The sequence below is a fragment of the Perognathus longimembris genome, chromosome 23, assembly GCF_023159225.1.
Source record: "Perognathus longimembris pacificus isolate PPM17 chromosome 23, ASM2315922v1, whole genome shotgun sequence".
NCBI lineage: Eukaryota > Metazoa > Chordata > Mammalia > Rodentia > Heteromyidae > Perognathus > Perognathus longimembris.
In genome coordinates, this window is record NC_063183.1 from 8,151,614 (window position 1) to 8,172,656 (window position 21,043).

At 50.5% G+C, this 21,043-nt stretch overlaps 1 protein-coding gene across 1 annotated transcript in view; it reads left to right on the forward strand.

Annotated features, from left to right (window-relative positions):
- Positions 1-21,043, forward strand: part of Syt17 (synaptotagmin 17) — a 46,459-nt gene that overhangs the window by 3,975 nt on the left and 21,441 nt on the right. Inside the window, exons 2-7 of the mRNA XM_048332654.1 lie at positions 667-684; positions 1,339-1,487; positions 8,427-8,575; positions 9,125-9,762; positions 19,417-19,537; positions 19,941-20,096. Coding sequence (XP_048188611.1) covers positions 667-684; positions 1,339-1,487; positions 8,427-8,575; positions 9,125-9,762; positions 19,417-19,537; positions 19,941-20,096 — 1,231 coding nt within the window. The remainder of the gene's footprint in view (positions 1-666; positions 685-1,338; positions 1,488-8,426; positions 8,576-9,124; positions 9,763-19,416; positions 19,538-19,940; positions 20,097-21,043) is intronic.

A 21,043-nucleotide genomic window follows, 5' to 3' on the forward strand; every position in this document is an offset into this window, starting at 1 on the left:
CCAAACCTACCTGGTTTACTTGGCTGTTTAGAAGAACCATCTGGAAAAGGAGGAAAGAATGTAGGGCTTGGGGAACTAGGAGAGGGGGAAAAAAAAAACCCAAAACCCAACACCCTCATGGCTTTCTTTCCAGAACCCCTCCTCCCTCCCTATTAGTGGGTGGCCATAGGAAACTCCCCCCCCCCCCCCTCCTGGCGCTGGATTGGAAGCTGGGCACCGGGGAAGGCGGGTGCCTGCCTGCGTGGTAGTTGAGCGTGTCCTTTGGGTTGATTTCCTGGTTATTTTTGCTTAGGAAGGGTTTGATTGCCCCGTGCAGCGTGGCTGTGTTGGATGGCATGACTCTTTCCACCCGCTCTGATTCATCATAGCAGGCACAGTGCAAATCGAATCGAAATGCTCGAGTTTCCCCAGCATTGCCTGTTAGCTAAGGCAGAGGCTCCTAGCAGACCTGGGAATAGCCATAGCAGGTTAGCAAATTCGCTTCTGGCCCAGGATGGTGAGTGCGAAGGGGGCGCCCTGCTTGTGTTTTGTGATTTTTTTTTTTTTTGAGTTGCTGGGATATTGCTAAACTGGTTTCTCTCTCTCTCCCCCTCTCCCTCTCCCTCTCCTGTCTCTCTCCCTCTCTCTTTCTCTCTTGGCTTTCATCACGGATATATCAAAGGGCAGTTGGAACCATTAAACGAGGTGGGTTACTGTGCTGGTACATTGGGTCTGAGTTCTAATCCAGAACCACTTGCCTTTTATTTTGGAGATGGGTGTGTGTGCAGTCTGTGGGACTGGGGACTGAAACCAGAATTATCTGATGTTGCTATGACTCCGTTTCTAGCCCTTTCTCCTGAAAGGAGAGCCACTGGTAACTTCCTTGCTTTCCCCTCCACCCCTACCCCAATGGCCAATGTAGTTTAATAACTTCCCCTCCATCCCCCCACCCCCAAGATGACTCGATTTCTGGAAATACCTCTTTTCTGCTTAGATGAGGAGAGTCCCAGGCATTCTGTTTGGAGAAGATATTGTCTAGCTCTCCTGATGCTGTGTAGAACCAACCACGTGGCGAGAAAAGGAGTTCACATAAACTACAGGGGGGAGAGAGACAGTCAGAGACAGTCAGAGAGAGAGAGAGAGAGATATGCGAATAGTTTTTGCTGGATACTCTTGTTTGCCAACCTCATGGGTAAATAGACACAGGAAGAATTTTGTCCTGAATGTTCGCTCTCGCAGGGACAGAACTCTAAATGACTGTATCCTGTGAGGGATGGGCTGCTTGTAATTTAGGATGTTGTTCCTCCTCTTCTACCTCCTCTTCCTCCACCCTCTGCCCCCCTGCCCCCATGGCCTCAGGGTTTTCTTTCTAGAATCTCTGATGTGCTGCTGTGCAGATGGACCTGGCGGCTTTGCTGTCAGAAATGTTACGAATCCAGCTGTTGCCAGTCCAATGAGGACGAAGTTGAAATCCTGGGGCCTTTCCCTGCCCAGACGCCTCCCTGGCTGTGAGTATCTGTTTGGAAATTCACCTCCAAAAACACGAGCCCTCTGTCTCTCTGTCTTTCATCAGCCCTCCCCACTGGAGGGAGGCTGGGGATTGGGGCAGAAGAGGAGGCTGAGTTTCCATGGGCATCGTGGCTAAGGATGGAGGGTGTGTGTGTGTGTGTGTGTGTGTGTGTGTGTGTGTGTGTGTGTGTTTGCACCCTTCATTTGATTTGGCAAGCTGCTGAGACCAGCTGGCTGTGGCTTTCATTTCAGTGAGTTTCCCCATCAGGCTTTAAAGATGCCAGCCTGACAATGTTAGTCCTGTGGCACTTGGAGTTACCGCTAGTGGCATTCCAAGTGGGGGGGGAAGATTGGGGGTCACTGGGGTGCTCTTCGGGATGGCCAGATATGGCCAGATGCTGGGGGGTTCTGATCTAGCGTGTGCAGTGGGCTGTCCTAACCTCCGCGGGGAGGCCAGAGTCCAGCGGACACCTGCGGCATGGCTGGGTGGACGGACGGCAGGCCCAGTGGCCTGTTGCTACTTGGAGCATGAGCTGCTGAAATGGAGGAGAGGAGGCAGAAAACACTTCCAGCCCCACCCTGCCCTCCAACACGGTTTCTGCGTGCTCTGGCAGCTCTCATTTGATGTCTAATTCTCTCCCCTCCCGCGCCGGCACCCAGCATCTCCATCTGCCAGTCCCTCGGATATTTTGGGAAGGCCGTTTTGAAGCTTCTTAGCCACATGTCTGGCCTCCCTCTCGGTGACTGGGGAGAGGGATGTGGTCAGATTGTGCAGAGAGACAGGGAAGCCTGGGCTGAGAAGGGTCTGGAAATGATCAAGGTTAATTCTCAAAGTCCAAGGAGGAGATCAGAGAGGAGGCGGCGCTAGGGTGCATGGTGAGGCGCCCCCTCCCCCACACAGCCCTCTCGGTTGTTCCAGTTAAATCCTTGGGCTGACGTGGTGGTCGTGGCCACCAGTGCCTTGTCTTTCTCTCCAAGTTGGGGGTCAGGTATCTGGGGCCAAGCTGAGCCACATGGTGAGACTCTGTCTCAAACAAACAAAACAGTGGAGCCAGCTGCACTGATGGCTCACACCTGTAATCCTGACTAGCTCTGAGGATAGTGGTTCTAAGGCAGACTGAGCAGAACTCGGTGAGACTTTCATCTCCAATTGATCAGCAAAAGCTAGAAGTGGAGGTATGGTGCAAGTGGTAGAGCACCAGCCTTGATTTTAAAAAGCTAAGGGAGCTGGGTGCTGGGGGTTCACACCTGTCATCCTAGCCACCCAGGATGTTGAGATCTGATGATCACACTTCAGTCAGTCCAGGCAGGAAAGTTGGTGAGACCCTTATCTCCAATTAACCACCTGAAAACCGGAAGGGGAGCTGTGGCTCAGAGTGGCAGAGCACTAGCCTTGAGCAAAAACCACTCAGGGACAGTGCCCAGACCCTTAGTTTTAAGTCCCATGACAGACAGAAAACAAGCTAAGGAAGAGCAGGAGTCAAGACTCAGTACCTGCAAACACCACACACACACACACACACACACACACACACACACACACACACACACAGAGAGAGAGAGAGAGAGAGAGAGAGAGAGAGAAATAAAATCCAGCTGCTAACTAAGCTACAGGCAGAAATGGAGTACTTAACACACCACTCATACTACTGAAAAGTTGCTGTCACTTTCTTTGGTAGTTATTTCCTGAGGACACACTATATGTCAGGCACAGCAGTCCACACAAACGTTGGATACAGTCCCCTTGCCACATTCAGGATTTGTAAATTTTGTGTAGAACACAAAGCAGGGATGCAAGTCTAGTTGCCTTTCAAAGTGGTGGATCCACGTTCTACACATCATATGTGACAAAATCTTACTGAAAAATCCTGTGCTGATGGCTTCAGGTATGGTTGGATCCAGCGACTCATAAAATGTGCGCTCTCTCTCTCTCTCTCTCTCTCTCTCCTTTTCTAAATTGGCCTCACTTTTAAGCCTGCTTTCTTCATGTGGCAGCATGAGATCTACATTCTGTCTCTACAGAGAAACAACAACAACCAGGGAAGACTGTGCCTAGCTTGTGCCAATCACTTGACCCAGCCAATTTTACCTGGAGGTGTCAGCGCCAGGTCATGATGCTGGTCACCTGTCCACCCCAGGCCAAGGTGGAGGTCAATCCTGTGGACTAAGCTAGTGGGGAAGGGTGTCTGGCACACGTTTACCTCTCCAGAGTCCTGTGTCAGCTATACGGAGCAAGCTAGAGTGGACACAGCTTGGCTGTGCCCCATGATGTCACTCCATGCCCTGATGGCAGCGCTCCAAAATCCAGCAGTGGGTGTGGCTCTGTGGTGGTGGGTGTGTCTCTGTGTCAGTGGGTGTGGCTTTGTGGGTGTGGCTCTGTGGCCCTGGGTGTGGGTCTGTGGTGGTGGGCACGGCTCTGTGGTGGTGGGTGTGGCTCTGTGGCTCTATGGGCGTGGCTCTGCGGCAGTGGGTGTGGCTCTGCAGCCGTGGGTGTGGCTGTGTGGCAGACATGGGAGTGCTGTGCCCAGACAGAAGGGAGCAGACTCTGTTGGGAGACCCCAGGAATGTGCCCTGCGCTTGGGCCAAGTGGGGAAACAGGCCCCACAAGCTCAGGTCCTGTAAGGTCCTGAAGGTCAGTTAAGGAATTTGGGGAGTCTCCATGTGCTGCCAGGTCCCTGGAAGCTGAATGACACAGCCTGGGTATGAGTTGAGGATGCTCTATTTTTTGTTTTGTTGTTATTGGTTGTGGGGCTTGAACTTGAGGCCTGGGCGCTGTCTGAACCTCTTTTGCTCAAGGCTGCGAGCCACAGCTCAGGGCTAGTGCTCTACTACTGTGAGCCACAGCTCCACTTCCAGTTTCCTGGTGTGTCATTGGAGATGAGAGTCACACAGACTTTCCCGCCTGGACTGGCTTTGAACTGCAGATCTCAGCCTTCTGAGTAGGTAGGATTACAGGAGTGAGCCACCAACAGGTTTGGTCCTCTAGAGGGACTCTGCTTTGGGTTTCGCTGCAAGCAGAGAAGCAGGCTGGGACCATACCACATGGTTGGCATGCCATGTAACCACCAAAGGCAGCACCATTTACATGGTGGTGGTTGCTATGAATGCAAATGGCACCCTGCAGAGTTCCGCCTTCTGCAGTGTGAGCAACCATTCAGATCCTTCCTGCTTTCCCAGGGTGAGCCCAGGCTTTCTGAAACCCTGGGCAGCACTGCTCTCACTTTTTTTTTTTTTTTTTTTTGGCATTTGTTATAATGCAAAATGGTTAAGAAACAATCTGAAAAGGGGAGGCATGTCAAATCATTCAAAAGCAATTTGTGTGTGCACATGCTGGTACTGGGATTTGAACTCAGGAAATTGTGCCCTCTCTTAACTTTCTCATTCAAGGCTGTGGCTCACAGAGCCACAGCTCTGCTCCTTGCTTTTTGCTGGTTAATTGGAGATAAGAGTCTCACGGACTTTTCCTGCCTTGGAACCATGATCCTCAGATCTCTGCCTCCTGAGCAGCTGGGGTGACAGGCGTGAGCCACCAGTACCCAGTGCCCGGCTTCACAAAGCAGATTTGCAGCTTGTGTTCCCCACAGATTTATTTACCAGGTGGGCAGTTGGGTGTTATCAAACAGGCAGGCAGTGGAAATGTCAAGTGCACGGGCCTTGTGGCACTGTTCCTGCTATGACATCCGAGGCAGGGGGGCCCCTTGGCTCATCTCTGCAGCATGGCAGATGAGCTGTCATGTGTGTGCTGTGTGTGTGACCTTGGAGGCGTGGCATGGTCACATGGACTGTGTCACAGGGACCCTGGGGCTGGGGCTGGTGAGCATGGGGACAGTTGTACAATCTGATGTCTCCTTTGGGGGCAGTGCCAGAAGAACTCATAAAAATGAATGGAAGTGAAATGGTTCACTTGTTCAGGCCATAAGCCAGTGCCCAGGGTTCTTACAGGCCTTGCAGGGACACCAGCCCGGCCAGTGGGGGGGGGGGGGTTGCCCGGAGCTGGGCATGGCAGACAGTGGGGGCTTGAGCACCATTGCCTGCTTCCTTTGACCTTTGCCAAGTACAGAATTCGCTGTGTGTGGGGGGAGGGGGTGTCTATGACAGGGGACCCCAGAGGGGCACAAAATGAACCAGACAAGAACCACAAGAAGGAGTTGGGAATGTGGCTTGGTGGTAGATTGCTTGCCTAGCATGCACAAAGCCCTGGGTTTGATTCCTCAGCACCACATAAACAGAAAAAGATGGAAGTGGTGCTGTGGCTCAAGAGGTAGAGTGCTAGCCTTGAACAAAAGGATGCCAGGGACAGTGCCCAGGTCCTGAGTTCAAGCCCCAGGACTAGCAGGGAAAAAAAAGAACCACAAGAAGGGTATGCCCACCCTCCTTCATTACCTCTCCCCTTCCCTCCCTCCATTCCTCCTTCCCTGCTTTCCTTCTTCTTCCTCTCGTTCCCTCATTCCCTTCTTCCTTCCCTCCTCCCTTCCTTCTCTCACCCTTCCTTTCTCCTTCCTGGTCTCCCTCCTTTCCCCCTTTCCTCCACTCCTTCCTTCCCTTCTTCCTTTCCTCTCTCCATTATCCCTTTCTTTCTTACTTTACCTTCCTTCCCTCATTCTCTTCCTTTCTTTCTCCTTCCCTCCTTCCTTCCCTCCTCCCTTTCCTCCCTTTCATTCCCTCCCTCCCTCTCTCCTTCCCTTCCTTTTCTCTCTCTCCTTCTCTCTCTCTCTCTCCCCTTCCTTTCCTTTTTCTCTGTCTCCTCCCTTCCTGCTTTTCCTTCCCTGGAAAGTGACATGGCAGACTCCCCCATGCCAGCACTAAGTGTCCAGGGCCCGCTGGGGCAAGGAGTCACCACTTAGTGTCAGCTAAGAGGGAGGACAGCGCTAGGGAGGCGTGACAGGCTAGGATGGGTCCTTGACCTTCTGAGCAGGTGTCCTTGTAGCCAGACCCACTTGGTGAGGAGCTACAAGGCAGAGGACAGGGGGCTCTGTGGTTGGGGGGAGGGCAGGGAGGCCTGGTGTGGATGCATGGGCAGTTGGGCCTGAGAGACTGAAGGGGGCGCTAGTGAGGCAGCTGGGAGGAGGGGTGCTGGGAAGCAGGGCTGCCCTGAGGGACCGGGGGACTAGGGTCATGGCACCTGGGCCAGCCTTCCAAACAGAGGGTGGCTGCTTTTGTTCAAGGGACAGAGGAGAGAGACTGCTGTGATTTGACCTAAGCCACTGCCCTCCCCGCTCCCTCCCACCTGCAGGCAGATGGGGAGCAGGAAGCCCCTTCTGATAGCGTCCTCTTGTTCTGACCCTTCCAGGCGCCTGGTGGCCATCTGACCCTCTCATTTTGTAAGGTGATCTGAAGACCTCTTGGAACTCAAAGCTTGCCATTTTGAAGCCGAGTTTCCCTGCAGGCTTAAATGTCAGGTTGATGTGCGCTGCAAACAGGGAAGGGGGGACTCTGCAGCGATTAAGGATCAAGGCCTTAGCGCACCATCTCCCTCCCCATCGCTAGATTCCCCTCCTTTCCCTCCCCCAGCACCCCTGCCCAGCTGGAGGTATAGTCATTGGTCTGTCCATCCATCCATCCATCCATCCAGCTATCATCAGCCTCTTCACCCACTCATCCATCCATCATCTGTCTTTATCTATTTTATCTAACCATGATTCTTGCATCATCTATCCTTATCTATCATCTTAATCATCTACCCATTTAGAGATCTGTCCTGAATCTACCTGTCCACCCATCCATTCATCCATCTATTATCTGTCTATCTATCAGCATGTATGTGTGTGTGAGAGAGAGGAGTGAGAGCGAGAGAGAGAGAGAGTGGTAGAGGTAGAGAGAGAGACCTATGTAGCCAGGGCTAATCCCAATCTGAGACTCTGCTGCTTCGTCCTCAAAATGCTGGGATTCCAGGCATACAGCACCCATCCTGGATTGAGGGAGAGCTCTCTCTCTCTCTCTCTCTCTCTCTCTCTCTCTCTCTCTCTCTCTCTCTCTCTCTCTCTCTCTCTTTCTCTCTCTCTCCTCTCTCTCTCTGTAGTGGGGCTTGAACTCAAGGCCTGACTGCTGCCCCTGAGCTCTTTAGCACAGGCTAGCGTTCTACCACTTTGAGCCACAGTTCCACTTCTGGTTTCCTAGGTGGATCATTGGAGATAAGAGTCTCACAGACTTTCCTTCCCAGGTTGGCTTTGAACCACCATCCTCAGAACTCAGCCTCTTGGGTAACTCAGATTACAGGTGTTAGCCACCAATGCCTAATGAGAGGTGGAATCTTAAAGCCATTCCTGTTATAGGAGTGTCAGCTAGAATGTACCTGGCTACATCACCCCCCGCACTGTGGGGGCACTTCCTGTGTGAATGCATCCTGTGTACACAGTGGCTCGGTTGGTGGGCACTGGGTTTGTTCTTGCTGTATGGCTGGGGAAGTGGAGGCACAGAGAATGAAAGGGACTGGCTCAAGGACACCCAGCCAGGGTTCCAATCCAGAAGCTGTGTGTGTAATGATAACCTCCTTCAGGCTGTCTCTCCCCTCACCTCCTTCCACCCCTCTCCCCCATCTTTCCTTCCAAAGGATCTCACTGGCTCCAGTCTGCTGTTCTCAGCTTTCTTCCTGTGGAGCTGGGATTACAGGTGTGAACCCCCATACCTATCCAGGCCTGAAATGACACCAGTGCTTGCTACAGTGTTCTACACTAGGGAATAAGCCCTTTACCACAGTTGATATTTTGTGCAAAAACGAAGGCGTTGTTGAGGATTTTAGGAGATCACACTCCTGCAATTGTAAAGTTGTGTGGAGTAGGTGAGAGAGCTGGCCCGTCAGTGACGGCAATTCCCGGTGCTCAGCTTGCGCCTCTGCCAGTTTCCTTCTCTGTTCTGGGAGCAGTCCAGGCATGGGGGAGACATTGGAGGGGTCCCTGAGGGTTCTCCAACCACCACTGGAATCTTGTCCCCTCCTATAGGGTGGCCAGCCGGAGCAGTGACAAAGATGGTGACTCTGTCCACACAGCCAGCGATGTCCCGCTGACCCCACGGACCAACTCCCCTGATGGGCGGCGCTCCTCGTCCGACACATCCAGATCCACGTACAGCCTGACTCGGAGGATTTCCAGTGAGTCCACCTGGGGGGTGCTGTGGGGGTTTGCAAATGGCTTTCCCAGACACCCCTCAGTGTCCTTGAGCCGAGAAGTCAAGGGCAGGGCTGTTGCTATCTCAGAGGCAGCACCAGGTGACATGTAGGACCCAGGGCGACAGAGAGGCATGGCTGCTTCCACGGATCTCACGTTGGAGATTTTCTGAGTTGATTGAATTGATCTTTTCCAGGTTCCTTGTTACACGGTGGGGTTTGCTCATTTGGGTGACCTCTAGGGTTCGGGACTGTGTCAATGACTGGGGGCAGAGGGCTGGGTAGAGCCCAAATCTCCCTCTGTGGGCCCAGACACTGTCCCTGAGCTCTTTCACTGGAGGGTGGTGCTCTACCACTTGAGCCACTTTTGGCTTATTGGTGGTTAACTGGACATAAGACTCTCATGGACTTTCCTGCCTGGGCTGGCTTGGAACCTGGATCCTCAGATCTCAGCAGCCTCCCCAAGTAGTTGAGGATGACAGGCGTGAGCCACGGGAATCAGGGTCCTCATGGGTATTTCTGCTCACTGTGTAGATCTGGATTCGAGACGTCCAAGCTCCCCGCTCATTGACATCAAACCCATCGAGTTTGGGGTGCTCAGTGCCAAGAAGGAACCCATCCAGCCCTCGGTGCTCCGCCGGGCTTACACCCCGGATGATTACTTCCGTAAGTTCGAGCCCCGCCTGTACTCCCTGGACTCCGGCAGTGGCGGCGGTGGCGGTGCAGATGACATGGACTCGCTGACGGACGAGGAGATCCTGTCCAAGTACCAGCTGGGGAAGCTCCATTTCAGCACGCAGTACGACCTTCTGCACAACCACCTGACAGTGCGGGTGATCGAGGCCCGGGACCTGCCTCTCCCCATCTCCCACGATGGCTCGCGGCAGGATATGGCCCACTCCAACCCCTACGTCAAGATCTGCCTCCTGCCCGACCAGAAGAACTCCAAGCAGACAGGGGTGAAGCGCAAGACCCAGAACCCCGTGTTCGAGGAGCGGTACACCTTTGATATCCCCTTCCTGGAAGCCCAGCGCAGGACGCTGCTCCTCACCGCCCTGGATTTCGATAAGTTTTCCCGCCACTGTGTCATCGGGAAAGTGTCGGTGCCTCTGTGTGACGTGGACCTGGTCAAGGGCGGCCACTGGTGGAAGGCCCTCATCCCCAGCTCGCAGGTGAGGGACCTCACAGAATGACGGCTTGATGACGGTTTCCATAGTTGATCGGAATTTCACTTCTTTTCTTTTCTTTTTTTTGGCCAGTCCTGGGGCTTGGACTCAGGGCCTGAGCACTGTCCCTGGCTTCTTCCCGCTCAAGGCTAGCACTCTGCCACTTGAGCCACAGCGCCACTTCTGGCCGTTTTCTGTATATGTGGTGTTGGGGAATCGAACCCAGGCCCTCATGTATACGAGGCAAGCACTCTTGCCACTAGGCCATATCCCCAGCCCTCGCTTCTTTTCTTTTGGTCAGTCGTGGGGCTTGAACTCAGGGCCCGGGTGCTGTCCCTGCGCTCTACAGCTCAAGGCTAGGGCTCTACCTGGTCAAGCCACAGCGCCACTTCCAATTTTCTGGTGGTTCATTGGAGAGAAGAGTCTCACAGATTTTTCTGCCCAGGCTGGCTGGCTTTGAGCCGTGCTCCTCAGATCTCAGCCTCTTTGAGTAGCTAGAAGTACAGACCCGAACCACCGGCGCCTGGATCCCATGTTGTTGTTTTGGTTTGGTTTTCTTTTTTAATATGGACATGATTTTGGAATGTTCTTCACCTGGTGTTCCCCTAAGGATAGCATTTTGGCCAGGTGACGTTGGGTCATGCCTGTAATCCTACCTATTTAGGAGGCTGAAATCTGAGGATCAAGGTTCAAGGCCAGTCTAGGCACAAAAGTTCTTGAGCACCGGCCAAACAACAACCACCAAAAAAACACAAACACACAACGGAAAAAACAAGTCAAGCGAGAGCTTGAGCTTGCACCCTGGAGTTTCAGCCCATGACAGGGCCAGGGGTCAAGCAGGGGACCCCTGGGTTCTCCCCTCTGGGGAGGCATGAAGCCCCAGGGCTCGGCCTCTGCCCCTCACAGACCCTGGGAGATGGTAGGCCCCGCCCGTTGCCGGCTTCTTGCTGCAGTGCAATGGTGTTCAGCACTGGCCCTGGCCCTGAATTCTGGGGTCAACAGGAAATGTCCCCACCGTGCCAGAGGAGACAGGCTAGCATGTGTTGTCATCTATTCTCAGGGTCTGCCGCACTGGACGCAGTGGAGGCTTTTTGAATTGAATAATAGTATGTAAAGAGTATTAGCTTTTTTCTTTTCTAGTTCTGGGGATGGAAACCAGGGCTTTGCACATACCTGGCAAATTATTATTATTGTTGTTGTTGTTGTCATTTGGCAGTCATTTGGGCTTGAACTCTGGGCCTTGCACTCTCATTCGGCTTGTGTGTTTGACTGGTGCTCTTCCTCTTGAGCCACACCTCCAGCCCTGCTTTTTGCTGTCTAATTGGAGATGGAGTCTCACAGATTTGTGGTGTGTGTGTGTGTGTGTGTGTGTGTACGTACTTGGGCTTGAACTCAGGGCCTGGGCACTGTCCCTTAGCTTGTTTTACTCAAAAAAGCCACAGCTCCATTTTCAGCTCTTTTGGTGGTTAATTGGAGATAAGAGTCTCAGGGACGCTTATGCGGGCTGGCTTCAAACCGTGATCCTCAGATCTCAGTCTCCTGAGCAGCTAGGATGACAGGCATGAGCCACCAATACAAATGCTTCTGTCTCAGTCATGCTGCAGGCAGTAGATAGGACCTGAATTATTTTTTCAAATCTTTTGTTTTAAAAGCTCACAAAAGAATCAAGAAGGAGATCAGAGTTTTCCCTTGCACACCCGCACGCACATGCACACGCACGCGCGCACACATACACACACACACAGTACATCTGGCCAGCCCAGGCTGGCACCATTATTACCCAGCACCCCCAGCTTGCAAAGAGGTACACTGTGGGTACACTCTGTAGGTTGGGATGAATGTTGGGTGTCATACACGGATGCCTAACTGAGATTTGTTTTTTTTTTTTTTTTTTCTCAGTTGTAGTGTTTGAACTCTGGGCCTGGGCACTGTCCCTGAACTACTTTTCTTAAGGATAGTGCTCTACCACTTGAGCTACAGTGCCACTTCCAGTGTGTGAGTAGTCAATTGGAGATCGAGTTTCATGGTCATCTTTTTGCCTGGGCTATCTTTAAACTGTGATCCTCAGCTCTCAGCCTCCTGAGTAGCTAGGATGACAGGTGTGAGCCACCAGCGCCTGGAAAATTTTATTATTATTTTTGTGGTGCTGAAGAATCAAACCCAAGGCCTCATGCATGCTAGGCAAGTCCCCTACCACTAAGCCACATTCCTGGCCCCTGGGGCTTGTTTTAAAGGCAGAAATCACTGGAGAGGCTCAGAGACCACTGCTGGCTTAGCGGTCTACTTGGTAGCTCCCTGTATTTCAGGATGGCCCCTGGCCTGCCTTCTCACTGGCCACTAAAAGCAGCCTGGGAAACAGACACTCCTGGCCGTGGTTTGGATACTCCCCATGGTCACTGGCAGGTTTTAGTGATGCGCTGCTTCTACTTGCCCCCCAGCTGCCATCAATCTCTATTGCCTTCCAGTGTCCAAACTGTTTCCTGTTCAGGTTCTGTCAGCCTGTTAGGCCTGAGCACCACCAGCTCCGGAGCCAGGCCAGAGCCTGTACAAAGCAGCCAGGACCGCCACGCTTCCTTTCCACAGGGCCTTCCCTGTTCCTCTCTTCCTTAAGAAAACATTGATTTCCTGCTTTAGACATGCACGCCAGCTGTTCTGTGGCGAGTTACACCGTGAATGAGGAGAGGGACCAGAAACAACCTGGATCAACTGCTCTCTTGCCTCGATTAACACAGCCATCAGCACTGAGAGGTCCAGTGGCTTGTCCCAGTCACCCAGCTCCCAGTGGCAGAGTCAAGGCTAGAGAGTTCGACTGCCTGACTTCCAGACATCTTGGCATGGGTGCCTTTGTGGCTATGAGCTGGTGATGGCTAAGCACACAGCTCTTCGAGTGACAGGAACCTGGGTTCAAATCCTGGCGTAGCCACTCCCTAGAAGTGTAGGCTGAGGCAACTCCTGTCTCTGTCCCAGCCTGATTGTCCTAGCCTGTCCCAGGAGGGCCACGCACCAGTAAGCCCTGGCTCACAGCGCAAGGAATTTGGCGGGGCTGGTAGGATCCTCGCTGTTTGTAGTCAGATACCCAAGTCAGTGTAGTCAATGGTGACAGTTAAGCATGCAGACCACTCCCAGACCCTTACTTATTGCGATGTAGAGAAACTGAGGCCTAGGACATTTGGGTTTGGTTGCCCAAGGCCTTGCCTGGCATTAGCTATAAGAAGAGGCTGCATGCAAGACCTGGAGCTAGTGGTTTCGCCTTCAACCCACTGGACTCCAACCAGGCTCAGCTTCTTTCTTTGGAAAATGGCAGGAAAGACCAACTTCAACTGTCAAGGGTTGTCTTTAATGTTGGCTGACAATTCCTGACAGGTGCCCATAGCTCTGTAAGGGGCCAGGCCTGGCTCTGTGTGAACTCATAGCTGTAATATCAGTAAGTCATTGCCTGATGATTTCACTGGAATCATTCCTGGCCATGAAATTGACACTCAGCTGGGAAAACCGGAGGGGGGTGGGGAAGGAACAGGCAGACACTCTGAGCCTGACTCTGAATTTCTCTTCAGAATGGCACTGTGTAAGAGAAATTCCAATTTTGGAGTTTCTGCCTTGAAAGACACAAACGAAGTTGTGGCTCATGACTATGCTATTAGCGACCCAGGAGGCTGAGATTTGAGGAGCGTGGGTCCAAAACCAGCCTGGGCAGGAAAGTCAGTGAGACCTTTACCTCCAATGAACCACCAGAAAACGGAAGTAGAGCTATGGCTTAACGTGATAGAGCACTAGCTTTGGGCAAAAAAAGCTCAGGGACAGGGCCCAGGCCCTGCATTCAAGCCCCATGATCAACCACAAAAAAGAAAAGAAACAAGTGAGATTTGTTTCATACAATCATTTCCATGTATTATCTATAAAAAAAATTACTAGCGTGAATTTTTTCTGTTATCCACTAAATTCTCATAATGATTATGGATTAGCCCATCTCAAGTTTTTTTTTTTTTTTTTTTGTGTGTGTGTGTGTATACGTATACATACACATATATAGTGCATATAAAGTATGTGGTACAGTTAAGCCCCAGCGGTGGATAAATAAATAAAGCGTGTTGTCATCATATCATATCATTTTGCAAATCCATGTTGGCATATTGACAAAAACGGGGGTGGGGAGAATACAAAAAAAAAAAGGCATCTGACAAAATGTGGGAAGTGCTGGTGGGGCTAGTGGGTTGGATTTTGCATTATGAAAACACCCATCCCCATTGTGTGTGTGAGGTCAATGAAGAGACAAAAGGGTTTCCCCAGTGGGTGAGCCCAGACAGCTGGCTTTGGGCTCTGGTAAAGTTGTTTGTGTACCCACATCTGAAGCCCGCTGTTAGGTGGCAGCTAGCCGAGGCCGCGGCTGAGGGAGCCCGCTGCCAGGAGAGCCCATCTCTTGCTTTCCCGGCTCGACTTGAGTGGCATTGCAGAGCTGCAGGGTGAGGGGTTTTGCCTAGGAGGCATTGGTAGCAGCTTTGGAGCTGGCTGCCCAGTGGCTTCGGGATTCATTTGAGTAATTTACAGACCTACAGATCTATTTCAGTTCTTCCCGGGGGCCAACCCACGTGCTCCCGCCAAATTAAGCGCATCAGGCTCTTATAAAAAAGGAAACGAGGCTTATTTATTGGTGATACAGCTTCAGTAAGGAAGAGGGAGGCCCCAGTGGTACCCACCTCCCGTTCCTCCTGTCAGGTCAGTTCTCAGCCTCTTGGGGCTGGACAGAGCCGGAGACAGAATGTCACCCACAAGTCCTCTCTGGGACTGGCGTGGTCAGGGTCACCTGGATTCAGATACTATAACTACAGACGCAGGCCTGTTCTCATAGATCTGTCATAAATGGAAAATGCCCTGAGGCAGACGTGGATTTAGTCCACCTGCTATGGCTTTGGTGTTCATGATGCATCAAAAGTCCATATGGTAAAGGCTTAGTCCCCAGAGTGTCACTATTGGGAGGTAGTGGTGTCTTTAAGAGGTGGGGCCTCTTAGGAGATACCACGCCCTTGAAGGAACCCTAGGTCCTTTCCCCTTCTCTTTTTCGCTTCCTAGCTATAATGTAGGGACTGTCCATCATGGAAAGATGACTCCCTAACTCTGACCCCAAATAACCCTTTTCTCTTTGTAAGCTGAGGACTGCAGTCATTTTGTTACAGTCACAGAAAGCTGACTAGCACACCACCACCCCTACCATGCAACACAACACACCATTGAGTACCGGCGGTTACCTGAGAGCTTAGTTCACTGCTGCTGCCCAGCATTGCAAGAAAGGGCTGGAGCCACATCTCACCAGCCCAGGAAAAGAGCAACATTGTAAATGCAAAGAATGGTTTCTACCACAAATGGCTTTCCTTGTTTTCTGTTTTTGTTTTTGTCCTGGAATTTGAACTCCAGGCCTGGGCTCTGTCCTTGAGTTCTATTTACTCAAGGCTAGTGCTGTACCACTTTGAGCCTCAGCTTTACTTCCAGTTTTCTGGTGGTTAATTAGAGATAAGAGTCTTGTAGACTTTCCTGCCTGGGCTGGCTTTGAACTTCGATCCTCAGATCTCAGCCTCCTGAGTAGTTAGGTGTGAGCCACCAGTTCCTGGCTTCTCCTGGCCTTTTTGAAGAGCAAGAAAATACCTAGTGAAGACCATGTCCCACATGGGAGTTTGAGGATGAGAAGGGGACATGTGAGTTATGATTCCCAGGAAACAGCAGGTGTCCTGTAGACTCCAAATACTGAAAAGTACGGAAGTTCCCCTAGATGTGTAGTGAGGAAGTCAAGTAGTTGGGTAGATTAGTTAGAGCCCAAGATCCTGAGAGAACACCTTGTAGTAGAAGGCACTGCTAGGCTGGCCATGGGAGAATATACTATGGAAAATTCCAGATTGTTTGAAAAATCCCAGCTGCAGAGAATAGAATGTCCTGCTGCCTCCATCCCTCCTAGTTCATCAGCATCTGAGGGATGCAGGAGTCAGACCTAACTGAGAACTACAAATCTGGGTCTGAAGATCCAGTGACTCAGCAGACCTTACCTGATTGGTCTGTTATCTTACAACTCATTTGCATAGGGGATGAGCCCAGGGTATAAAAGCTCCAAGCCTCAGTCACTTGGGAAGAGTGGGGACAGAGCTGAAGCAGTTTTCCACCTGAAAGCTTCTCTTTGGGTAGAGTTCTTTACGCTCACCCTTTGAGTTGAGTTCAAGAGACAAGAACCCCAAAAGTTAGCAAGCAGCAGCAGCCAACAGTGAAGCAGATAAAAATGGTATAAACATTTCTGACTATTCTTGTGAATACTCCAGGCTCCTCAATGATTTTCTGTTTTGTTTGGTTTGTGTGTTGCGGCAGGGTCTTACTATGTAGTCCAGGTTGTCCTTGAAGTTCAGTTCCTCCTCCCTCAACCTCCCTAGTGCTGAGATTACAGGCATGCACACAGCCATACTGGTTCCTCCACTATTAAATGATTCTAGCAATTGTGTCTATTTTTCCGTGGAAGAAAGGATTCATTTGGTGAATCGTGTTAAAGCACCGTGATCAGACTTTCATCAGGGTATGGTGAAGCTAGGAGGACTGATGTGATGGGATTTTGCCAAGGGAAGGGATAGGGCTTCACTCCACATGTGGCCTGGGGAAGCCCGAGTCCAGATCAAGGGGCAAGCGGGGCTCAGTGGATGGCAAATGACAAAGAGGAAACAGGAGGGGCAAAGCTGGGAGGAGACTCTGGCTAGACTGAGCTTGTGGGATTCTTTCTGCAGCCAGGCCAGGGTGAGCAGACATCTCTGCAGGTTAGGGAGGAGAGGGGGAGGAAAAGCCTTTCTCGGTTACTCAGGGTGAGCAGACATCATGGGTAAGGGTTCTTACTAAGCCGGCTGAGCAGAGTTCTTGCCAAAACTGGGTTGCACAGGAAAGCGCACAGGTGGGCTTAGAAGAAGGTTCAACACCTGACTAACGTTTAGCCAAGCAGTGAATTTTTGTCAGTTGTCAGGTGGGAACATAATCCCAACATTGCCTTCCTGGTTTTCAAACAAAGCAAGAAATCCAGATTGTTTTAAAAATGTGAAACATCTTGACTCTTGAATTACATACTAATTAAGAGTAATTATCTGTTTAAGCATGATGCAGGTTACACAAAACACATCTGTACGGGCTGGGGATATAGCCTAGTGGCAAGAGTGCCTGCCTCGGATACACGAGGCCCTAGGTTCGATTCCCCAGCACCACATATACAGAAAACGGCCAGAAGCGGCGCTGTGGCTCAAGTGGCAGAGTGCTAGCCTTGAGTGGGAAGAAGCCAGGGACAGTGCTCAGGCCCTGAGTCCAAGGCCCAGGACTGGCCAAAAAAAAAAACCAAACACATCTGTAGGTTGCCAATCTGCAATCTTGAGTTAATGTGGGATTCTTTTTTTCTTATTTGGGGACTAACTTGCTCACTTATAGGTTATCTCTTTTTTTTTTTTGGCCAGTCCTGGGCCTTGGACTCAGGGCCTGAGCACCATCCCTGGCTTCTTCCCGCTCAAGGCTAGCACTCTGCCACCTGAGCCACAGCGCCCCTTCTGGCCGTTTTCCATATATGTGGTGCTGGGGAATCGAACCGAGAGCTTCATGTGTAAGAGGCAAGCACTCTTGCCGCTAGGCCATATTCCCAGCCTATAGGTTATCTCTTGACTGCTCATTTTGTCAACAAATGTTTATTGAGTATTTACTTTGTGCCAAGCATTATTCCAGAGCTGGTGTTTGGCATTAATTTGCTGATATGATAGAAGAATTGAATGGATAGATGTATGTTTGCATGCATACATGCATGCATGGATTCATGGCTGGCTGGCTGGATGGGTGGATGGATGAATGGTAGGCGGGCAGGCAGACAGATGGACGGATGAATAGATGGATGAATGAATAGATTAATGGATGGATAGGTCAATGGGTGGGGAGAGATGAGTGGGTGGATGTATAGATAGTTGACTGGGTGGATGGATAGGAGATACTTATGCAGGTGGATGGATGAGAGGATGAATGTATAGATGAACATTTGGATGGATGGAGGGGAATGAATGGTCTTATTTCTTTGCAGGTAAATACACTGAATTATTGCAGATAAAAGAATATGATGTTGGCTGAGAATATGGCCTAGTGGCAAAAGTGCTCACCTCATATACATGAAGCCCTGGGTTCGATTCTTCAGCACCACATATATAGAAAAAGCCAGAACTGGCGCTGTGGCTCAAGTGGTAGAGTGCTAGCCTTGAGCTAAAAGAAGCCAGGGACAGTGCTCAGACCCTGAGTTCAAGCCCTAGGACTGGCAAAAAAAACAAACCCCAAAACCAAACAAAATAATATGATGTCTAGGAAGAAGTAATATACGGGATTGAATGAAGGTATAGGTGGATGAAGGTTTGATTTTTGAAGCTAAGTGAGGGCATGGGAATGAGAGAGTCTGTGTGCTTTTCTACCTCGGATACAACATAGCTTTGCAGATGTTTTTCCTATTTATGTATATTAATAGCACAAAAAGACTTAACTTAGTGATATTCCATAAATGTGTATAATGAATTTTGATCAATTTACCTCCTCTGTTTTAAAGCAATATTAAGAGGCTTCATTATTCTGTTTTTGTACATACATACCAAGTGAAGTGCTTTGATCATAATCACCCCCCCCACACTGACCACTGAATGTTGGATATAATGACCTGATCCACTAGAGGCACATCCTGAAGACACATCATTTGGCAGAATGTTGATACTGTTGCAATTGGGTCACAAGGTGGTGGAGATTGGTTGTTCCAGTCTATTTGCTTGAAATGGCTGTATTTTCTATAATGGTGTTTAAAAAGGGACACAGAGGCTGGGTGCTGGTGGCTAATCCTGGAATCCTAGCTACTTAGGAGTTTGAGATCTGAGGATTGTGGCTTGAAGCCAGCCTGGACAGGAAAGTCCATGAGACTCTTAGCTGCATTTATCCCCCAGAAAACTGGAAGTGGAGTTGTAGCTCAAAGTGGTAGAGTGCTCCCAGACTCCATTACCAACAACAACAAAAAATACAGGAAAGTAAGGATTCCTGGGTTTTAGTCCTTTGGAAGTTTGAAATTATGCATTTGAGTACTGACGGCATTGGCATTCAGGAAAATACTGCTTTTCTATAGGAAAGTCACTTGCCAAGCATTGCGGGCATCATGCTAGAAGCATGGGTTCTGTTGTGGATCGGATCTGAAGGCTAGCTCTGTCACTTCTTAGTAGCATGGCCTTGTGTGTGTTATTTAACCCCTTTGGGCTTCATTCTCCTCATCTGATACCTGGGGTTCGTGTGAATACGTCACAGACTCATTATAGAGAATACAGCAGTTGTTGCAGGTAAAACGATTAGCACCCATATGGCATGTCACCTTTATGTCTCTGTGATCCATTGTTACTGATGTGGCTGTGACTTTCAAGTAATAGCAGGAGGCGGTGGGGGCGGGGGCGGGGAGAAAACAACAACCTTCCCAAGATAGAGTGAAGATAACAATTGGAAAGCTGAAAGAAGTCAAAAAAGAAGGTGCCCCTGTCCACCATTTCCCCACCTGTGGGAACTTGTCTGTGAGCTGCTGGACTCAGCGTCCTGCCTAGAGGGTGCGAGAGGAATAAAAGCTAACAGCAGCTTTCTGACCATCTTCCTTCTCTTCAGAATGAAGTGGAGCTGGGAGAGCTGCTTCTGTCTCTCAACTATCTCCCCAGTGCTGGGAGACTGAATGTGGACATCATTCGAGCCAAGCAACTTCTTCAGACAGATGTGAGCCAAGGTTCAGGTACAGCCATTTCCCTCCTGCCCTGCCCTACTTCCCCCATAACGGGACATCTATACATCTGTGTGTGTTTGGGGGTTGCCACTTTTCTGCATCCTGATTCTACCCCTCTTGCCTTTCCAAATGCCGTAGATGACAAATGCGGAGTGGGCCAGTGAGTTGACAGGTGCAGGGGAAATGGATAGGTGAAGGGATGGAGAGATGGGCTGAGAGATGAGTGTAAGGAAGGTTGAATGGCCGGATGGAGAGAAGACTGGATGAGTGAAAGGAGGGAGGGATAAGGAGTTGAAGGGAGGCATGGCCAGGTGGGAAGATGGAAGGGGTGGATGGGAAGTCGGAGGAATGAATGGTGGATGGATCAGGCATCAGTCTCCAGCACTCTAAACCTCTGTGTCCATTTTCTTAGACCCATTTGTGAAAGTCCAACTGGTGCATGGACTGAAGCTTGTGAAAACCAAGAAGACCTCCTTCTTAAGAGGCACCATCGATCCTTTCTACAACGAGTCCTTCAGCTTCAAAGTTCCCCAGGAAGAACTGGAAAATGCCAGCCTGGTGTTCACAGGTAGGCAGCAGTCTCGTCCCTCATTGCCCCAGGTGAAGCACATGTGGCTCATTGCCCTAAAGATGAGAAGCTTCTAGAGAGCTGAGAATCTCATGTCTGACATCCAGCTACCTGGGTTTGAGTCTACTCACCATCTGGGTGCTTGTGCAAGACTCATAGCCATAGAACAACACTGTTACACCTCTAACTCTTGAGCTAGACTTCCTGCAGTTGCTACATAGTGACTGAGGCCTTTGTCAGGTTAACTCCTTCAGAGCCTCAGGTTCCCTCACCTATAAAATGATAATAGTTCTATGTCATGATGCTGTGTGACTGTGAAATAGTCCCTGCTAGGTAACAAGAACTCACTATTTGGTTATCTGGTGATGATGTTGATGCTGATAGTGGTGGTGGTGATGAGGATAATTGAAGCTGCTTAGTTTAGCAGAAGCACATGAGAAAACAGGGTCCACCTAACTCAGAAAACAGGTCATGATAGTTAAGTAGAGCCATCATGTGCCACTGGTCTGGTGGAATTCAGTCTACCTTCCCAGGTTGTTCATTTATCCTTTGTTTCCAGGATGCTTTAGTTGTGTAACAAATCACCCTAAAATGCAATAGCTTAAATCAACACACATTTACTCTCACATACTCCCTGGGGCTTGGGAGCCCAGCCACAGCTCTGCTGTGTGATTCTGGCTGAGTATCTCTGACCCGGTTGCAGTCAAGGCATTGGCTAGGGGCTGCAGCCTCATCTGAAGCCTCGTGTTGGGAGGAGCTGTCCTTAAGCTCTCTTGTGTAGTTGTTGGCAGCATTCTGCTCCCTGGAGTCTGTGGACCAGGAAGTTGGGGGGGGGGAGTGTCATCTCAATTCTTCTTGATTGGTGGTTTCAATGACCTTCCTTGATTCCTTGCCCCCCAACCCCCAACTTCTTCCTGGGGGTGACAGGTAGCTTCCATCTGCTTAAT